This window comes from Perna viridis, chromosome 2, assembly GCF_037379345.1.
Source record: "Perna viridis isolate PV_CMFRI_1.1 ecotype Kerala chromosome 2, ASM3737934v1, whole genome shotgun sequence".
NCBI classification, from domain to species: Eukaryota; Metazoa; Mollusca; class Bivalvia; order Mytilida; family Mytilidae; genus Perna; species Perna viridis.
The window spans coordinates 25,306,185-25,328,621 of record NC_142446.1 but is presented as its reverse complement, the minus strand read 5'-3'; the positions used below and the strand labels follow the sequence as shown (position 1 = coordinate 25,328,621).

The following is a 22,437-nucleotide window of genomic DNA, read 5'->3' as shown; positions in this document are numbered from 1 at the left end:
ACGTCAGAGTATACACATGGTCAGGTCTAAAATCTGAAGTTGAAAGTAGAATGGAAAACTATATTTTCCCTAACATTCCATCACAGGAAGCTTTGGTAATTATTCAAGATTCGTGTATCTATCCACTTTCTGTATTTTTTCTTCGAAACAATAAGCTGGTTAAGATTATAAATAAAGTGTTTAACGGATGTGTGACATGTATCATTGTATGAGAAGACCGAATATCAAACTTTCGACATTTTTTTCATAATTTAAATTAAAATTTTTTTTTAAAACGGAAGTTTGATCTCCCATTGGGCCGATGAGAGGCAACCTCTGAAAATGGAAGAATGGGCCTTCTCTACAGGCTCAAGGTTAACATTCTTCTCTTCTCCATTCAGGGCTGGCTCTGGAGCATTGTTGCACTTTGCCTTTGGTGCATGGAGTATTTACAGTGATGAAGGTTGTGCTCTATTTACATGCCGTGTGACAGCAGTCTGCATGTGGCGTGCTAGCTGAAATTGATAAAAACTGGTGTGACGTCTACTTCATCTGTATAAGCCTTGACTTGAAGCATTCAAGAGCTTGTACCATAGCCAGGTGTTCAGGCAGCCGATTCCATAGCCTAACATTGGATGAGAAGAATGAACATTTGTATATTTCATTCCTGCAGAATGGTGCCATGAATTTGATTGTGTTTCCAATAGTGTTCAAGCTTGCTTGGTATAGGAATTGTGCAGCAGGGGTATCCATCAAGTTAAAGACCATGTGGTACATCAGTTCTGATTCCAGTTTGTTGGTGTTAGTACATGTAACTGTGTAGTACTGGGTTATTGTTGCACTGTGCTTTGACTTCACTTGATAGGCATCTGAGGTTTCTCCACAGGAATCAGAGACTGTTGTTGGCCTTCTTTGTTGTTGCATCCACATGATAATTCCACAGGGGTTTTCTGATATGGTTATGCCAAGATATTTTCCTTTTTTACAAGTGCAAATGGTTGCCCATGGATGCTGTAGGTGGTAACTATTGATTTCTACTTCTTTGTTATCCAATACCTTGCATTTAGGTGGATTAAAGGTCATTTGCCAGTCTTGTTCCCATTTCTCAGTTTCTGCAGGTCATCTTGCAGGATAATAAGGTCATCAGGTGATTTTATTTTCCTGTACAGTAGGCTGTCATCGGCAAAAAGTCTGGTGGTTGGTTGTACTCTTCCAGGAAGATCATTGATGTACTGGAGAAATAAGTGCGTGCCAAGGACTGATCACTCTGGCACTCCTGATATCACTGGTACTTGTGATGATGAGTCATGACTTGCCTGTGGATTGCATGTTCCAGCAACTTGCAGCATACACATATTAGAGAGATTACCCTGTAATTTGATGGTAATGTGCAGTCTCCTTCATTGGAGACTGGAGTGACATATGTCAGTTTCCAGTAATCTGCCGTGGTACATTTACCTTGGGATATGGTGCCTGGTAGATTAAAGCTAAAGCAGGTGTTATTTCTTTGGCAACCAAAAACTTGGTAGGTATGCAGTCAGGTCCCTTGGCTTTGAGAGGATTTTGATCTTGAAGAAGTGTAGTTATTCCCTTGTTACATGTATCAATGCTGAAATCATGCATAGCAGGGGAGGGTTCATTATCCATAGTTGGCATGTTGGATAGGTCTTCCTTGGTGACCACATTGCTTAATTGTTTGTTCATTACAGATGCTCTAACTTATGGGTCACTGTGAGAAAGTCTGTTTTTTTTTTTTTTTGTTTTTTTTTTGTTTTTTTTTTGCTATCACATTTTTTACTGCTGATGTACAAAAATGTAGGTTAAGAGTGTTTTATCACCAGAGTCCATATCTCTGACATAGTTGGGAGTTTTTCTGCATTCTGTTTGGGTTTCATTTTGAAGTTCGTTGTATTATTGTTGATCCTCTTCTAGTCCTGTACTTTTGGCTCTGTTGTAGGCTTTTTGCTTCTTTCTTGACATTCTTTTTACTGTTCTGTATCAACATGTATGCAAGTTGACAGGTTTTTCTCTTTTATATAGTTTTATTCACTTTTAAATGTAGAATATGATAGGTTAAACCCAGTCCAGTAGTCATAGTATTAAGCCTCCGATAAAAATTCAAAACAACCATTGATGAACATGTTTTTTTTTTCTGTACAGATAGCCTAGATATTCTTCAATTGATTTTTTTGAATTATTATGTTTGTAATTGCTGACCTACTTAAGGAATGGCTGAACAACAAGGGTCATAGGCTTATTTTTGTATAACCTGGTTCTGATGCAAAGATGTAATTCTTGGTCATGAGTGCATTTAATTATCTGATTTTAATGAGGAATGTCTCCTACTTAGCAGACCATTAACCAATTGTTCATTTTATGATAGGTTGAAAATCAATATTAAAGTTTGAATCTAATTTTGAATGCACACACAGATTTTTAGGGTGCACAGTAAATCACACTTGCAAACTTATAAAAAGAATATTATTCCATGTATGGAATGTTGACCGGATTTGAATATGGGAGTAAACACCTCTTGGCCTGAACTTGATGACATATGATCCACACACACAGGTCCCTGTGCCTTGTCACAAAAAAACTAATTTGTGATTGCACTGGAAATATGTTAAACCACTTAACTTATCAATGTGAATTCTCTTATTTCATGTATCTTCAGGTGTTCACTGTAGGTTGTAGCAGTGAAAAAATATTAAGGATTAAAATAAGAAAAAGTATAGAAAAAGGAACAGACATGGTGAAACGCAACAAATATACCATTGTCCCCATGTCATCATCGTTAATTTTTTTCAACTTTAGATGTAGTCAACTGAATGTTTTTAAATTTTGATATATTGTTACTTGCTGCTACTAGTAAGGGGGTTTTTAATGTCCTTGACAACTCTTACAAGTCTCGCACAGACAGTTTACATGCTGTTATTTAAAATTGGGTTACTGGCCTGTACCATTCTGCAAAAAAAGGTGACAAAAAGTGCTTATTTAAATAGATCGTAGAAGGTTTATTTCTCATTCCATTTTAACAGTTCTTCTTTTAACTTTTTTCTTACAAAATAAAATTCTGTTTTAAGAACATTTAACAGATTTTAAAAAGCATTTAGCAAATTTAGCCTATAATAGGCAAAAGTGAGGCCACTCCCTAAATTTTTTTTTCACTGGATTCCTCGTTGAAATTCTGACCTGTATTTTTCAATCAGTATTGGAATATTTCTCATCGTTTTTGAGTAACAAGGAATCAAAGGGACTAGGAACATTAATTTTTTGAAAGAATGTATTTTAAAAATTTTTTATTTGTTTTTTTTCTTTTTTTCATAGATTGTTCCCCCTTAAGGGCTTCAAGAAGTATGCTAGCAAATTTACCCATCATTAACTGTTTTTTGAGATTATGGGGTAATAAGTGATCCATGAAAGCTTCCTGAAAGTATACCTTTTCACTTAAATTGAATTTAGAATATTGTGCAATATTATATCCAATATAAAATAGGAGATGTGGTATGGTTGAAAATGAGACAGTCATCTACCAAAAGCTATGCAACTAACAATTTAACTTCTACAGGTCACCACACAATGATGGGCGAAACACATACCTTAAAGCAAGCTGTTAAAAGGCCCTAAAATAAATGAAATGAAACTATTCATAAAAGACAAAAATCAACTTAATCTATAGAAAAAAAACCAATCAACATTTAAAACAATGACAACCACTGGACTACAGCTTCCTGGCTTATTTGGGACTGGCACATAAAGTGTGTGGTGGGGTTAAACATGTATTTGATTGCTCAACCCTCCCCTAACCTGGGATTATGGTGGGAAAATATAACAATAAAATAAATTATAAAAATCTGTTGAATTCAGATTTAACTCTTGAGATCCGTGCATAATACAAACATTTTAACAAATAGAACAAAAGGCAATAAGTTGTATCTACCTTGAAAGAGTACTCGTTTTTCTGTAAACTAGTTCAAAATATAAAAGCAGTTAATTAGCACACGTTGTTTATTCAAACAATAATATCAGTAAAAATGCATCCAACAGGATCTAGTAAAAACGTATCATAATGTATCAAACCAGTTATTTTGTTCACAATGAACTGTAAGTCCCTCTGTTAAAGTGTGTCAAAAACATATTTTATCCACACATGCCCAAAATAAACAAAAGTTCAACTGGCTGCAGTTGTATCATGCTGCACTCTGCAAAGCTTTTTATTATTTCATAATTTATATGTTGATATATAAATTTAAATTAGTTGCAGGGTCAGAGGAAGTTCCAACTTCCCAAAATTTGCAATCTTATCTTTTCTTTATTCATGTGTGCTTGCCATCAATTTAAACAAATTATTACAGAAATTGAATTTTCAATTGTGGAATTATTGGAATAGACAATTTGTTGTTGCAAAATCATAAATTTAGTCTGATCTTTTTTACAGGACTGGGCTTACACCATGAGAAGAGAAATGCAAGTAAGTTTGTCTCGAATACATATACTTGTATCCCTCCCAAAAAAGAGGTACATGTATAATTGTTGGTGTATGAGCATTTGTTTTTGTGTTTATTGATCTTGTCCAGTTGATAAAATTTAAAACTGTGTTCTTGTACACCTTTCCAAAATTTGTAAGTGCTCGTTCTTTGGTTTTCTTGCCCCCATTTTGTAGTTTAAAATTCTTATATTTTTGGTTTCAACTTATGTTAGTTTTATACACCTGTCGGTCTAGATAGGAGGTATTATGGTATACTGATGTCCGTTCTTTGGTCATTAACTATTTGCACAATAGGTCAAAAAAGTTTTTGTGAAACTTTAATGAATTTTTTTTTTCTGTTGATGTGAGCTCCCTCTCGATTTTTTATTTTCATTATTGATTTATGGGACTTTATTCGTAAATACGTAAATGGGGTGATTTTATGTTTTCGGACTATAATTCCAAAACCCTTGCAACAATGTCAATGAAACTTTTTTGAATTGTTTATTTATATTTATGTAAGCTCTCTTTCAAGTTTTGTCCATTTTCACAATTAAGAATTACATGTATGGAACTTTGTTAAAAAAAGGAGTATTTCACAGTTTAGTAGTGGTTGCACTCATTTTCATGAAACTTTGGTAAATAGTTAATTACTGTTTATGTTACCTCTTTTTTCTTTTTTAAGTTTTTGGACTTTATTCATAAAAAAGGTGAGGGGGTTATTCCTGTAATGCACCATAACTTGAAAATGCTTCAAGCAGTTTTCATGAAACTTAGTGGTATTGTGCATGTATGTTTTTTTTTTTAAATAAATGTAAGTTTCTTTTTGATTTTTGTGTCAAATATCTAATCACATTCAAATTCAGAACTGTATAAAGCTTGAATTTTGTGTCCATATTTGCCCCTTCTGCTCATGGTTCAACCTCATACTAGCTGCACTCTGCAAAGCATTTTTTTTTTCACATTTTGTTAACTTTTTGATTGGGTCTGATACAAACATTTAGTTAAGCATTTTTAGTGTGGGATTTTAAATCTCACAGGTTAATATATGTGTCTCTTGTTGGTCAGCAGGTGTAATATGACTTACAGTTTATAGCAAAAATCTCTTTAGTTGATAGATATGTCTGTCAACATATAACAGTTCCATAAAAAGGATGTTCTTTTGGTAACTTTATGTTAGACAATTCCATGATAAACTTTATTTGTGGAATGAATATTATATAATATTTATTCCTTTAAGAACATATATAACAAAACTCCATTAGATTTCTTTCATATAGAACATCTCATGTGGATGAGCTTCTGTTCTGTAACTCTCTGGCTGTTATTAGATCACTGTGCTTAAACGGCTGTGGGTAACTTAAGTTGCCTATAGTCCAATATGGAGTCGCCTGGCATTGGTAAGAAACTTCTCTCGTAATAAGAACCATACTATGAAAACATCGCTTATATTTCCAGTGTTAAGTGATGAAAAAGTAATTGTGGGAATCTCCTTGACATAAAAAAATAATTTAAAACTACAAAATAAACAGGCAGAGTCCAATTTTCGAAAATATGTAGGATGTCTGTAACTTCAAACTTCAAAATTATATAGGTGAATTGCTCCAAATATAACCAAAAATAAAGTACTGAGTTTCTATGATATCTGGAATTCTTTTATGAATACCATACTTTCTTGTATTTTACCTATTACCCAGCTCGTAAACTTGACTATCTTTTCTTCAGATTACATGTGCTAGTTTTTGCCATTATACATTAAACGACATAAATAGCATACTTCATGACTCAATCAATCAACACAGCGGAACTTCAAAATTAAGTACAAGAAAAGAGTTCTGTATGAAAAATCTGGACATGTTGTGTGTAAGTCTCAACACTTACTACTAGAAATATCACACGTGTCAGATCAAATTACTAAAAGCTTTAAACCATACATTAATGGTGAAAATATGAAAATCACTTTGAAGAGAACAAGTTAAGATGTCAATCCTCGAAATGAGCAGAAATACATCGACAAGGATGCCCAGACCCCTGAAGCAGATATTTATGCCCTGATACCAGATGTTATTGAATCCTTAAGGTCAATGAAAAGTTTAGAGGATTTTAATTCGACCTTAATCGCTTTAGTAAACGGACAACTGAGATCATACTATTTTGGCTAACAGTCCAGATGTTACTCAAAGGAAAAGGTATCATTTTTCTTTCGTGGTTACAAAGCCCAAGGACAGAACAGTGTACAATCTGTAAAGCCAGAAGAATGCAAGATAAATTTTTTTGGTGTATAATCAGATCCAATTTTATGTAAGCACTCTGCAAAACATGCTTCGGATGCTGCTAAATCGGATTTACTGGATTTATCTATCAACATTGTATCTGAAAAACTAAAAGGGAAAGATGTGAAGCTTTTGATAGATGGCAAGAAGTTAGCATGCATGAGAATATTGGTGGACATGAAACTGCACCAACACTAAATGAACACAAGAATCAGTTCGATACAGAATGCAAGGAAGTTGAAGCAAATAAAGAATTTGTGAAGAAGGCTACTTGCAACGGTAAAAATACAATTGGCAAGGTCATTGGAGTGGATAAAATTACAATAAAGAACGCCTTTTTAGTATTGATGACTGATTTGAGTAGATGGTTGAAAGAACTACGAGAGCTTATACCTTTGTTTATATTGATGCAAATCGTAATTCTATATACTTAAGTTACTCACAGTTTAAGCATAGTGTAGATGTAGTATGAACAAAACTCATGTGATATTTTATAAATAAAACTGATATATGTTCTGTCATAGATTTTTTCCCAGTGTTTTAGATGCCTGAGTAACTTGTATACAGAAAAATATGTATTGTTATAGTAGCAATCTTTATAAATATCAGATAGGTGGTATTTCATGTACATGCATGCAAAAAAAAACCAACAAAATTCTCTTTTATATTATATCTAATTCTCTAACAGTTAGAGACCACACAACTTGTCAGTTTGCCATACGGTTCTTGCACTTATGAAATAAAAGCTAGATTGTACATGGATTTCAGCGGGCACTTTGCAAGCATTATTGTTGTTGCTTTGGTGGATTAAATAAGAAGATGAATATTTTTTCTCTAAAATAAAAACCTGTACATACACACGAGCTATCTTTTAGTTGAGGGTTGGATCAGGATTAAGCAAATAATTGATTTTTGGGACATATATACAGTTTTTGGCTACAGTATACTCAATTTAGTTATTTTTTAATAAAGCAAAGTTAAATCAAATGAGCCCATTCGGAGTCCATATAAATGTCCTTCACATTCTACTCACTATACAAAGCTAGATTTAGATAGGTAATCATCATATAAACATTATATATATATATATATCTACGTGGAATTGAAAGACGAGGAGTATAAAACACTGTAAAAAAGGCTTGACTTTAAATCTAGTAAGTATTATTTATTTATATACACTTAAAATTGTTTAATAAACAAAGAATCTAATATTTGTGAATATATATGTGCTAAAAATAGTTATTTACAATGGTACACTCGATATACGAGAGGGCAACAACCATATAAATATATTTAGAAGGGAGGGAGAAAAATCATGCATTTAACATGGTTTTATCAAAAAATGAGTCATGTCTTTTCCACAAATAATTAATGAACATTTGCAGTTCATATTCCAAACAAAAAAATTAAATAATCATTTTGCAAATAAATAAAAGTACAAAAACATTGTACATGTATATTATATTTAGACTTCATCATACAGTCAACATCTTTCTTCATTTTATTTATATGATTGTATATGATACAATGTGTGTATGTCTGTTTTCCATGTCTGGTCTTTGTCCCTGGATTACATTCTTTTGATTACCGCTATAACCTTGGTTCCCTTGATTACTTTTTGTAACCCTTCCAAATTTCAAGTGTACCAAATAAAATTGGCAAGAGGTTTATTTACATTTAGAAATTATTATATTTTGAAAATTTATAAGCCAACAAGCATAAACTAATCATGGGAACTTTTGCAATTATATTTTGTGTTACAAAGTATCGTCATAACCGTTCACCTAGTTGCGTACCCACCCCTTTTTTTACAGTTATGCAAGCTAATCAAGAGAACAGAAACAGCTGATATCAAATTACTAACTTATTTTGAACATAAAAATATTTCTATTTTGTAAACCTATTGTTTACAATAACAGAAAACTAAAATAAGACTTTTGCTTACCTTTTCCAGTCAGAATTCCTTTGTTTACCATCACATGTGACCATCTCAACCAAATAATTCATCATTAGTTTGTTACCAAAAATGATGCGTATGTTAGACTGCATGACATAGAAAGGACTACAGTAAAGTAAAAATATTGCATATGTTGATTAAAAAAGCATCATTTGTTCGATGGGTTTTCTGCATCATTTAACACCTTTACCATTGGCTGAGTCTGAAATTTATATAAATTAGTACTAGATACTTAGTTAAGGATATAAATTCATATGTTTCAATCTCATATAGTTTTATAAGTTGCATTGGTTAATGGTTTTCTTATGACTGATGTATAAAATGTATTTGTAGGAAATTTCACCAAATTTATACCTTGGTCCTTATGCAGCTGCAATGAAATCTAAGGTAATTATTGCCATGAACATTCACATACAACAGATGTGTTGTGGAAAGTTAGATATTTGAGTATTTAAGTTAGAAAAAGTGAATACCAGTAAACAAAATTTAATTAGTGTGCAAAACTTGTTAAATCTTGATTTGCCAAGGGTTCTCAGCTTGAGTAATATTGAGCATAACTGAATGATTATACAGTCAATTATATAGATGTTTTCAAGAATTGTATGTTTTTTTTAAATGAATTTTAAATTTTGATTGGTATAAGGTGTAAATACTTAAAAAAAAAAGGTGTAAGAAGTTGGCACAAATGTTTGTTAAACTAATACAAAACATACTGGTACATTTTCATTGACCATGCTTCTATGCTTTGTCATCAAATTCAGCCAATTATTGCCCTACTAAAACAATTTAGAAGTTGGAGTAGAACAAATGCTGGTTCATGGAATTTCTAGGTTTGAAGTGTCAATTTGGTTGTTTTTTTGTACATAGGAAGCAGGAAATTCTGGCTACAGCTAGCACACTGATTTTAAACCGTTTAATTTAGAGAGTTTCAAGCAATTTGAAATTGTAGTCACCCTTAAATTATGTATATATACACATACCTTAAATTTGCTATATAGCCGAGCAAAAGAAAAAAAAATTGAAATTTTTCCAGTCCTGCTAGAAATTGAAATTAACCAGATGTGCTTTTAGCCATTTGTACTCTTGATAGTTATCATTGGTATGTTTCATGATGACTATTGTTGGGTAGTGGAAAATGTTTCAGGGATAGAATTTCAGAAATTTTTCCACTAGCTAAAATTGGCAAGTACTGAAAATTGACACTCGCTAAATGAAAGGTTTTTGGGTTATTTCTGGACTTAACCTATCTTACCTACAGAATTCCACTTGCAAATTTTATCAAATGGAAATAAATTGAATTTCAACTTGCATTTAGCAAGTATTTCCCCTTAAATTCGATCACTGGGTTTTTCAATATGAGAGCCTTTCAATACATCTGTTAAAACCATTCAAGTGCATAATTATTAACAGCTGGTAAATTGTATGTTTTGTTAGTTGAATATACTAGTGCAGACAGGAATTACTCATATTGTGTGTATCAGGCAGACAGTAGAAGCACACTTTGTTAGAGCAAACTTTCCTGAACATTTCAAGTAAGTATGATTTTTATACGATCATCTTGTTTCTAGACTAGAAATATGGTATATTATCCATTTGTACATCACGCATGCTTATCACAATGATTTAAAAACTCTTCCACAAATTTCCATGAAACTTTCATAAGTTGTTTCTTTCCAGTGATGCGAGTTTTCCTCAGAATTTTTAAATAACTCTTACCAATCATTGAACCGTTTTCATTTACAATTTTACATCAATCTCATGTAAGCATCAAAGTAACTTGGACTGATTTCATTCTGTTTCTAATGAAAGCTTGGAAGACATCAGTGAAATTTAATGTGAAAGAAACATATCAATGATTTCATGGGTTATGTCCCTTACCCTAGGTCTACCTCCTTAAGAACCATAAAAATCTTAATATAGATGTGTAACATGCTGGTGAATTCGTAATACTTAACCATGCAGTGTTATGATGTGCAGATGTGCATATTAAAAACCACCATTTTGAAAAACAAATGATATAGAAGTTTTGAGATTTTTGCAACTCCAAATATCATCAGGGGGATATAAGTCTTGTTGAATAGACCTTTTTCATATTCCTGACTTTGACTTCGTTTATTAAAATTTTGAGCAAAAAAGGTAACCTTCCAACCCGACAGACTGGTTTACTGTCTGATTTTAGCAATAGGCCGCAGTAGACTTCGAATTCAAATTTTTGACTTGTTGTAGCTGCAGTAAGTACTAGGTTACTATTGAATAATTTATTTCAAACCATTAGGCTACTTACCAAATTGCAAATAGTTTTAGTTTCAAAGTAAAATGTTAACTGTTCATCCTTTCCCCCAGTTAGACCACCAACCATGTTGTCGGGTGTTAGTAGGTTATGTCCCTTTGAAAAATTTGCTAAAATGGCTTGCATTCCGTAAATATAAAAAACGACTTAGGTGACAGGTAAAAAAATAATTTGAATAGCTGTCATTCATGCTTTGAGTGGAAATTCCAAAGGAATCCCTATTATTGATGTATGAGAAAACTCTTTGTGGTAAAAACTCCTTGTGCTTCATGAATAAACATTCAGTTGCCCTGGGTGGACATTTATCTTATTAGTGGTTTCTTCTGTTTTCAAGGTGATTCATTCAGAGTCTAGTTTTAAATCTTTATGCATGATGATAACTGCTGTCAGACATTTTTATTATCATGTGAATTTTTTAATGTAAAATTCATATTTGTTTTTTAGATACTTAGTATTAGATATTGCTGATTCAGTAACAGAAAATATCATTCAGTACTTCCCACAGGTATGTTTGACTCTAAGAACATGTAATGATAAGGATGGTTACTAAAGAAACTATCTGCTTTGCAGATGAACTAGGTGAATGTATTTAATATATAAATTAACCAGTTTTGTTGAGCAATTTTGAATGAACATTAAAACTTTTTAAGCCTGTCAATCAAAATGGCTGATGCTCTTCACACATAAAGTCACCCTAGTTATCCGTTTTGAAACAATTTTGTCTGTTTTATCACTTTCTTATAAGTCATTAAAAAGAAATGAATCTTTGCATGAATGATCGTAGCTCTTTCTGATTATAGGTCAAAGGTCAAAGTCATGAATAGATGCTAAATTTTGGTTATCTTATTTGGTGTTGAAAATCATGTCCACTTTGTAATTCTACAGACTTGTGGAATAAAGATTTAATATTTAGTATGTATAAATACATTGTTGAGAATGTAATACATTTTTAATATTTATTGTATAAACATTAAATCTGTTGATCTAAGATCAACTTATGAGCTTGAGCTACATAATTGTACCATATACATGTATGAAGGTGGGTAATGTCTTCCTTTATAACTAGTACACAAGCAAAATTATTTCACATGATTTTCACCTGAATTGAGCAAATAAACTTTGTGATAAAGTTCACATGAAATTTGGGTGAATTGAGCCTTCACATGAAAATCGTGCAAATTGTTCACATGAAAGTCGTGTTAAGTGAATTTCACATAAAAATCATGTTGATTTCATGTGAAGCTTGATTAACATGAACTTCACATGAAAAATATTTGCCTGTGTAGTAGTTAGGTGTTTTTTATCAGATTGACAACAACACCAAGGCTTGAATAAAGTGTTGAGTTTGATGTGAATATTTTAGGTAAAACAGTTCTTAGAGGAGTGCTTTAGCCATGGTGGGAAGGCCTTAGTTCATGGAAATGCAGGAATTTCCAGAAGGTAAACTTTATTTAATTGATTTTATGGATAGTTCAGGCAAAAAACAACAGTTTTTACCTGTGGACGGACAAGACATTTACACTTCAAATACTGCACCCTTTATCATGAACTATATAACAAGACACGAAATACTGTTTAGCAGGTAATTTTGATGAATGCAAAATTTTGCGAATTGCTCTTTGAATATGGGTATTAACTTTTCGCTGTCTATATTTTTCACATTTTCAGTTTTAAAAGAATGAAAATTATATGTAAAATGTCAGGACTTAAATTTGGCCGGCTTTCATTTTTACTATTCCCCAAACTTATTTGAACCTTGTGAAAATTTTCTGCTATATGGTACGTAAATTGATTGTTCCTTACTTCTTACATCAATTCTGCTTAATACTTCATTAAACAATCTTACTGCCAAATAAATCACTTCAAATAAGAAAAACATAAGAAGCAGAGTTGTCCCGTCAAAAAGTGTTATTGTCTAAAGCACAATTGCCCTATCAAAAATTGCAAACCTCTGAGTGTTTTATTTCCATTATGACTGTATGACCAACTATACACATTTAACTTTTTTGTGAAATTTACCATAGATTATCAATCTTACAATATACAGTTGCCTCACTCAATTTATTTGGTTATTTTAGTGCAGCCCTAGTCATTGCATATATTATGGAGAAATATGGACTGTCATACAAGTAAGAACATGTATTTTATTCTGAGAGAAATGAAAATGTAATGAAAAAATATGCTTCTGACATATATGTGTAAAATTTTATATGTCCTGTACATATAAACTTAATTTTGTGGAAGTCAAAATGATAAGTTTTATTTATGTTTAGGAAATAAATCAATGCATTGCATGTATCTGTATTATACACATCAAAATGCTATTTTTACATGGCTATCATATATACATGGTGAGGGTTAAGATATTATATCATTAAAGAAATTCCTTAACATGCTATTTTTCTAAGACATGTGAATATGTGTTTTTGCAGAGATGCATTTTTGTATGTACAACAGAGAAGATTTTGTATTAATCCTAACGAAGGATTTGCTCAGCAGTTAACTGTAAGTTATAGTTATGACTCTTTATTTAGAATGCTTTTGTTGGGTTTTATGACTGAAAAATTGGGGATCATATAATAGTATGGGCAGTTGTCCATAGACACTTGGTTTTCATGCAACATCTTGGATATTAATGTGTCGATCTTTATAAAAACTATTTATAACAAGGTTTCAATCTACAAAAGGAAGTTGGATATTGATTTTAGGGGTTATGGCCCGGACCATTTTAGAATTGGGGCCCAAAAAGGGTAAAAAAAAGTATTTCTTAGAGTTAAACTATATAATTCCACTAGAAGCATGGGAATGTCTATGATATTGTTCCACAATACTCTATACCACAATGGTCAGACTTGATTTTGGGGGTTGAATTTTAAACATTTTAGAAATTAGGGGGCAAGAAACAATTTAAGCATTTTCTTTATGTCCAGACAATTGGCTTGACTGTTAGTGAATGGATCACTTTGAAATTGTGTTGCAAGGGGGCTAGGATTGATTTTTGGGGTCAAGACTTGAACATTTTTTTATTTTGGGGCAAAAAAAGGGGACCTGAAACAAGCATTTTCTGTAAGTCTGGATAATAACTTGAGTAAAAATGAAAGGATCTCTTTGAAATTGTATTACAATGTGCCATGTCACAAAAGGAAGACTTGAATTGATTTTAGGGGTTGTGACTTGATTCAAGTAAGAATAAGGGCCACCAAGGGGCCAAAAACAAGTATTTTTTTCTGATGTATGGATAATAACTTCAATAAAAGGGAATGGATCACTTTGAAATTATATCACAAGATGCCATATTACCAAGGGAAGGTTGGGATTGAATTTAGAGGTTTTGACTGGAACCATTTAGGAATGAGAGGCAAAAAAAGTGACTACATGTACTTTGATTCTTGTCAAATTCTTATCATGTGTCAAATATCTAATCAAAACCATAATACAAAGCTGTATCAAGTTTGAATGATGCGGTCATATGAAGCTGCACCCCATAAGGCATTTTATTATGAAATGATCTATATCTTTACATTTGTCTTCACCAACTCTTCTAGCCAGTCATTTTTTAAGGTGTTTAACCTCATTATTATGATTTATTGAATGTTATCTGTTTAAAAAATTGCAATAATTCACACTGAAATAAATTTGGTAATTTCACTCTCTGCCAAAACGCCATAACATAAATATCTATCCACCTATCACAAAACTCAAAATTTATGTTGAAAGTAGCAGTAAACTATGGAGAAACTCTATATAAAAGATAGGATAATTAATTTGTTTATTGTGAATAACCAAAATATAATCACTCCTGCAAAGAACTCATTAAGTACTTCACCATCTAAGAATCAGGCAAAATGTGTAGGAGGGGTGGCACATATAGGGGAAAACAGAGATTTTATTACATTAACCAAGTATTTATACCTGATAACCTCCAGAAATAACCATCAAAGTGTTTTTAAAATTTGCCTTTTTAAGATATTGATAGGTGAAATTTAGTTGAAATGCACTACTGAAAAATGGTGGGAAAACTTCCCCACACTAAGGATAAATTTGAATAGCTTTTCAGTTGATTTCTAGATGTATTGAATATATTTGAGGTAAAAAAAAGACCAAATTGAGAAATATGATGTGCCACCCATTGCCTGTTTTTTATACAGAATGGTACTCAAAATAGAACCTGTGCAAGAAACACACTCGTTAAATCTAGGCAGTCTACAGCACTTTGATCATACATTGTATTTTGGATATTTACTCCTTCCAATTAATTATCCAATTATTATTTAGGAGAGGCGATCTTGCTAAATCTACCCACCTTGTTTCATTATTTAGCCTCCTATGCATACATCGCAAAATTGATTTCTTATTGGTCCGACTGAATTTCAACAAGAAAATATGAAAACTTCTGCTGAACTGAATGAAATTTTGTCTTATATTATCTTCAGTCATACAAAGGAATTGGGTCAATTTTCCTTGTATTTTGCTCATGGAAAAGTACTCACTAAAACTTTTTAAATATGTTATGAAGTGAATATATGTGGTTGATTGGTAAACACCTTTTAAGCAATATGAACAGACTTTTGATAAAATAAGATGGATCGTTTATTGATACAAAGTAATTACATTAATATGGAGTAGGCATTGTCTATATCAGTACGCACAATGAGCTATTCTTTGATTGTACTGTACAGTCATTTACTGTGTGAGACTCTTAAGAGTAGTCAAGGACTTTTTTTGTGCAAACGCAATGTTTTTATTTATATTTCAGCAGCAAGCAAGGTCAATATTTCTTTTTGGAAATCTGCCTTGATAAATAATTGGGAAAATACAGGAACATTTATTGTTTTTTTTTTAAAAAAAATCCCAGCTTCCCCTTTGCTTTCAAGATAGTCGATTAGTAGCACTTCACCATACTTTACTATTTTTTTACCCTTAGTGGTTTCTCTAGCAAAATCCTTTTTACTTTTAGTGGGTTTAAATGATTAATTTGTACAGATACCAGAAGTATTACAGTTTTCCATGAATGAAGGACTTTTTTTCATTGGTTTATTGGGGAATCTTAAGGAAAATTGAGATACTGCATGTAATAACATTCGAGCTAACACTTCTTTGCAGTGCTTGCTATTATAAGAACTTTTTATCCAAAAAACTCAGAAAACAAAAGTATGCTCATGTCAGGCTTCTTCAACAATAAATGCAGGATATGACTGTCAATTAACACAACATGTCAATTGTTTGAAAATAAACTAATGAGTTTGACTATGCTGCCTTTAATATTTTTAACCATGAAATCACATTTTCCTATAAAAGCACCATCTTGCTCTTTTATAACATTTATTTTTCCTAAATCGAAGAAGGCAAAACACCCAACATAATGGTTGCTTTGGTGCCTCTTTGGAAATGCCCGACTCAGTCTTAAATTTAGAACAATAATGTTGAAAATGTATTTTAAATGATTTCTGTTCTATTTTCTTATCCTTTCCTCTATGTAATTTTTCAAATATTTGCATTTTTGGAAAATAAGGGTTTTTCTACTAATTCAAATGAAAATTTTAGCAATTTTTGTATTGGCCTTAAATGTTGTCAGAACCCTAGGTCCTAGGGAAAATGTCCTTTTCCCCATGACTGTGGCTCATCTACAAGTAAAGCTTCTTCCATTGGGAGTACTTTTCTCCAGAACAATCTCCAATGAAATCTAAATTTTCAAACTGAAAGTTTTGTACCAATGAGAACCAATGTTAAAGCAATATACTTTTTTGAATATAAAATTTGAACAAGTATATGCAACTTGTACTGAATTTTCATATTATGTGTAGTTTGTGCATGCTTATAAGCGACACTACGATTAGTTTGAGATTGAAAATGGTAAAGATCTATGAAAATTTGTTGAGAAAGAATCTATTACATATTAGCATCGTTTTGAGAAAAGTTTAACCCCATAAATTGACGTAAATCTGTATTTTCTAATTTCCCTTAAACTTAAATTTGCACAAAATCACCCATTAACTTCAGACAAATTAGGAGAGATATCCTATCATGTGTTCAAAGCCATAACTGTGTATGTATCTGTTTATCATTGTGAAAAATTAGATAGCAAATAAGTAACATGGGTCATAAAATTCTTGATCATCAACCTTGACCAGTTTTGCTCTTATGAACTGCATTTTGTCTGTTTCTTTTTGTATTTAAACTTTTGAAAAACCATTTGATTTAATTTTTTAAAATCATTCCTAAGTTCATTGAAAGGGAGAAAAATTTACCGGTATAGTATTTAAAATCAGTCAATGTCAGGCTCTTGAATTGTAACATCATTTTATAATGAAAGAAGAAGTATGTATGTTTTCCTGAATTTTAGGAATATGAGCCAATATATAGAGCTAAGCTGAGTTTCCTCAGTGGCAGTCCATCAACAGACAATTGTAAGTATAAATTGAATTGATACTAAGACTGATTTAAATTCATCTTTAGATTCTAAACCCTGCCAGCCAACTAAAAATCATATCATCAGATTTCTTACACAGTTACACTGTACAAATGTGATTGAGTTGCACTGTACAGATGTGATTGAATTGTATTGTATAGATATGATTGAGTTGTACTGTACAGATTGATTGAGTTGCACTGTACAGATATGATTGAGTTACACTGTACAGATGTGATTGAGTTGCACTGTTTCATCCAGTCTAATTTTGTAAAACTTGAAAATAAAGGTTGAAACTTGGTGGAAACTGATTTGCTATTTTTTTTGTTACAAAACTTTATGTACATAACTTTAATAAAATTGCTTATCTTTATTCCAATTCCAAAATCTGATTTGGAACCTCACCTGGATCTCACCAGTGAGATTGTTATCACTTTGCATCCATTGTTGTCTGTTTTCTGTGAAAATTTTTTGTGGGTTTTTGGTCACCAGCATTCTTTAGATATCTACTTAAAAAGCGTGCAATGGCCATCATGTCTGTAAGTAGAATACAGAGGTAGTTTTGTTCTTATCAAATTATAACTCAAAAATTATAAGAGATAGAAAACAATAACAACAATTTTCCTTATATAGATTGAAGAGCTCTTCAAAATTCTCCATTGTGCTGATGTTGTTGGACAACTCTTTATTAGGTGAAAAATGGCATTTTTGCCATAATGAAAAAAAATGAAAGATTATGATAAAGCTTCAGAAATTGTAGCCCATTTGATTTTGTACGATTTACATGTTAAGGTTCCCCTCAATCATTGATGGTTTTTACCTGCATCATCAATGATGAAAGTAGGTTTAGTTAAGTTGAAAGCCAGAAGTGGGAAATTTAACCACAAAAATGATGATACAATCTTAAACTATTCATGTCAAAAAATGATTTTCAATGGATTCAGAAAAGTGGGTTAAAAGCAACTGATTACAGCTGTAGTTATGACAATAAATTGAATTTCTTTATCCACTTTATTTTAAGTAAAATTTTAAATCTGTTTAATTATAGGCATGGCAAAGCGTAAGTTTGTTGATGATAATGATGAAGATGAGGAGATGAGATTTCCTACATGATTGAACTATCTGGAGAATCTAGATAATATTCATGTGACCAAGTCACCTCAGAAGCAGCTGCAAGTCAAATGATGTGTATAATATAGTTTTATATGCAGTCCTGAATGAAATGCCTTCTTTGATGAACAACTGACACAATTAAGAATTAATGAAGAAGACATTTATGTTTTTTATTAAGTAGAATGACTGAAATTCTTTACTGCATTCTATGATTGGTAGATATTCAATGTCTAAAATTTGTTAGAAATCTTCTGTGAAAAGTTTCCTTACCAGTTGTGTAAGGTAACTACACTGAAATGAAGTGTGTGTGTGATTTATCTTTGAATGACTGATACAGATAGGGGTTTAGATTTGGATTTTGGATATTTTTGTTATTTCATTAACTCAGATGTTGATGGGAAAAGATGGCAAATTTTCTTTTTCTTTCAGGGAAATATATCATTGTTAGCTCACCTGGCAAAAGGCCATGTGAGCTTTTACCATCACTTGGCATCCATCGTTGTCCATCACTGTGAACAATTTTTCAAAGCTCTTCTCCTCTTACACTACCTGACCAATTGGAACCAAACTTAGTATGAATGTTCCTTGGGATATCCTGCAGTAGTTTTTCGCATATATCTCCAAAATTGTTAGGTTAAGCAAAACTCTGACAGGATGAAAGTGTTCAGCATGATGAGATCTAAATTTTCCTGTTATCTTTTAAGCCAGGCTGGAGTTATTGCTCTTTGTGACGTTTTTTTGCTATTTTGAATTTTATTTCTCAAAAAAAATCTTCTCCCCTGACACTACTTGACCAACTGGAACCAAACTTGGAATGACTGCTCCTTGGAGTAGAACTGATGTGGGAATTTTTTAATCATTGAAAAACATGTCTGCCGTTTCTGAAAATAGAACATAGGAGTCAGTCAGAATTTTTTCTCCTATATCCAAAACTGTTAGGTTTAGCTGAATTCTGATATGGGTATTAAAGTGTTCAGCATAATGAAATCTATCTGCATTAAAATTTTCGTTTTAGGTCTCACTAACCACTTCTATTGTTTCCATTGCTGTTCATGTTAAACAAGTAATTTTCAAATTTTCACTGTGAATTCCCAGGACAAATGACATCTAAAAGTTGCATGCTATTGGGAAGCTTTGAAAATAAGACTTTTAAAACCATTATGCTAATGGTACAATGATCGTAGAAATTCTTCACAAAATTTACTTGAATAGATAATACTGAAAATCCACATTTTTACCTTTTCTGCTAACTAACAGCATGGAGGCTAATTACTCGCACATGTAAACAGTATTCATACACTTTGGTAGTAAATTACAAATATGATTTCAAAGTACACATTCTCAGCTTTATTTTGACTACTATTGATCAGAATACACACAAATAATGCACTTACAGTGCATATTTCTCTGTTCAGTGTGTTTTTGGTAGTACATTTGACCTTGAAGTAGTTAATGAGACCTTAACGTGTTAAGCCATGTTTGAGTTATTGCCCTTTTTCTATGTTTTTTGCTATTTTTAATATTATTTCTTTCAAAAATCTTCTCCTCTGACACTGCTTGAGCAATTGGAAACAAATTTGGTATGAATGTTCCATAGAGAATTTCAATAGAATCTTAGGGATTTTCGATCCATGGAAAAACATGGCCACTGTAACTAAAAATTGAACAAAGGTTTAGCCAAATTCCTTTTATTGCTGAAATGATCCTTATTAGAAGGCTTACAAAATCTTCAGGGATCAAAGTTGTCAGATGACTTCTTGTAAGAGTAATTGCCCTTGAATGGTGAAAAATTATGTTTTTTTTACAGTTTTCAGCAAATATTTTGAAAACTTTAATAGATAGAATGAAACTTAATTCTTGTAATTATGCTTATGATACATCCTACCAAAGTCTTCATTGAGTCAAAATTGTCGGAAAGCTCCTTGTTAGAGTTATTGCCCTTGACAGACAAAAAATACCAGGTGAACGAATCAGGCTCTAGGGAGCCTCTTGTTTTAAGTCTCTAAGCAGTGTACTCATATGGTTAATCAGATATAACATAATCTGACCATATTAAACAGCTTTACTTGAGCATCACAAGTTTTACCTGCAAAATTGGTTTAACTATCATTAGATTTTTTTAAAGAATATTACCATCAAAAGTTAACATTTCCAGAATTTAATTTCATGAACCAATAAAATAAATGGATATATATTTTTATTGAGAAAGAAAGAGGCATCAAGTATTTGTAGTTTTTTTTCCCTTTGGTAATGTCTCTGACACTATTATAGATATAATTTGGTACTGAGGAATATTTTTCTTTATTTTTTATATTGTTTCAGAATTACAGCAAAACACACTTATTTAAAATATCACAGATGTGTCAGTACATATCCACCTGTATTGTTCATGGATTCTATAGTGAAAGCATTAACTGATTTTCTACTCTACATCGTTTATAAGGGGATTTAAGATAACTTGCTTATTGTTAAAACCTAGATAGTTTTTAATGAATTTTACACAAAGGAATTATCTTATATGTACCATGTAGGTGTGTCTGTAGAAATATAGTTTTGTTACAATGTTTCAGAGGGGAGATATTTGACTATTAAGAAGGATGGAAGGTACTGATAATATTTTGTAAGGACAATTTCTTCTTAAAACCATGAAAGGATGTATAATTTAAATGAAGGACATAAAACTTTGCTTTGCATGCATGTAAAAAAGTTAATTTATATTGCAAAGGGATGATTTTTTCTTTGTTTTTTAAGTGGGAGGGGCTTGTAATTACCAGACATGTTAAAGCACATCAACATGTTTGGTAATTACAAGCCCCTTGAAGTATGGTTCTACTTTGTTAAGATTATGTGGGTGCATTGGGTATATATCTAACCTGCACAACTCTCAGTACCTTTATCAGTCAGACATGAACATGAGATGATATTTTTTTCTTACTTATTTTTTCTATTTTTATAAACAAGAAACTTCAATTTTATTTGTCTGATAGCTTCATTTATTTGTGATTTCTACACTTGTTACAGTTGACTTGTTATAAAAACTATCAATAAAGGTTATTAGGATAACAATACAAGTACATGTAATCAAATATCATCAACTAGAGTCAATATTTCTAGTCAAATGCATCATGTTGATTGTTCATAATTGTTGCAGAAGGATTTTCAGAACTAGAACATTTTATATGTGCACTTTTGTTACAACAGTCAGTGCATCATCCTTTGAAACAATATATAAAAAGTACCCACAAAAATCATAATTCATCAAACATTTGTAAAAATTACAATATTCGATATTTTAAAAAGATACAATATTCGATATTTTAAAAAGATACAATATCCAGCATTTTTTAAATTTATAACAAGCACCACTCCCCATTGAATATAGGCCTTGTAGTGCACGTGTTCTTCAAACCTGCAGGGGTGAAAGAAGTTTTCTAATATATGTCCTGTCATTATACAGTTGCAAAAAAATTGGATTGTATAATGGTATCATGCTGGCGGCGGTGTTGGCATTGTCGTCCTCCTCTTCCATAGACATTTCATGTTCAGACAATAACTTACGTATAAGTGTGTAGATCTTTATGTTATTACCTGGTACATTTCTTATTTTATAGTTTCCATTTAAGTAATGTATTTCTGACATCCGTTTTTTTGTGATATTGCACATTTGGTGTTTTGATTACAAGTGATATTGCACAGATTTGTTATGAATATTCCTTGGGATTTTCTGCGTAGAACAGAAGTGGGGATTTTTTATCCCTCGAAAAACATGGCCACTGATACTTGAAATAGAACATAGGGGTCAGACAGAAGTTTTTTGCATATATCTTCAATACCATTTTGTTTAACCAACTTTTGACAGGGTAATAGTGTTCAGCATGATGTGATGTATCTGGTCAAATTTTCATTGTAATCTGTTTAGCCATCTTGGAGTTATTGTCCTTTTTCCAT

At 31.8% G+C, this 22,437-nt stretch overlaps 1 protein-coding gene across 5 annotated transcripts; it reads left to right on the top strand.

Moving 5' to 3' along the window:
- The first annotated feature begins 2 nt into the window (after positions 1–2).
- On the top strand, positions 3–21,560 carry LOC148624216 (serine/threonine/tyrosine-interacting protein A-like). 5 transcript variants are annotated; one of them, XM_088566779.1, is made up of 11 exons: positions 3–95; positions 4,418–4,450; positions 5,728–5,847; positions 6,173–9,064; positions 10,112–10,209; positions 11,412–11,472; positions 12,331–12,407; positions 13,046–13,096; positions 13,400–13,472; positions 17,311–17,374; positions 18,425–21,560. In XM_088566779.1, exons 4-11 carry the CDS (start codon positions 9,053–9,055, stop codon positions 18,487–18,489), a joined length of 501 nt encoding a protein of 166 aa, XP_088422905.1. In that variant the 5' UTR covers positions 3–95; positions 4,418–4,450; positions 5,728–5,847; positions 6,173–9,052; the 3' UTR covers positions 18,490–21,560. The 5 variants fall into 5 exon arrangements, with proteins under 5 accessions (XP_088422905.1, XP_088422907.1, XP_088422904.1 ...); XM_088566781.1 differs by having other exon boundaries at positions 5,728–8,792; positions 9,011–9,064; XM_088566782.1 differs by lacking the exon at positions 5,728–5,847 and having other exon boundaries at positions 8–95; positions 8,675–8,792; positions 9,011–9,064.
- Positions 21,561–22,437: the final 877 nt, after the last annotated feature.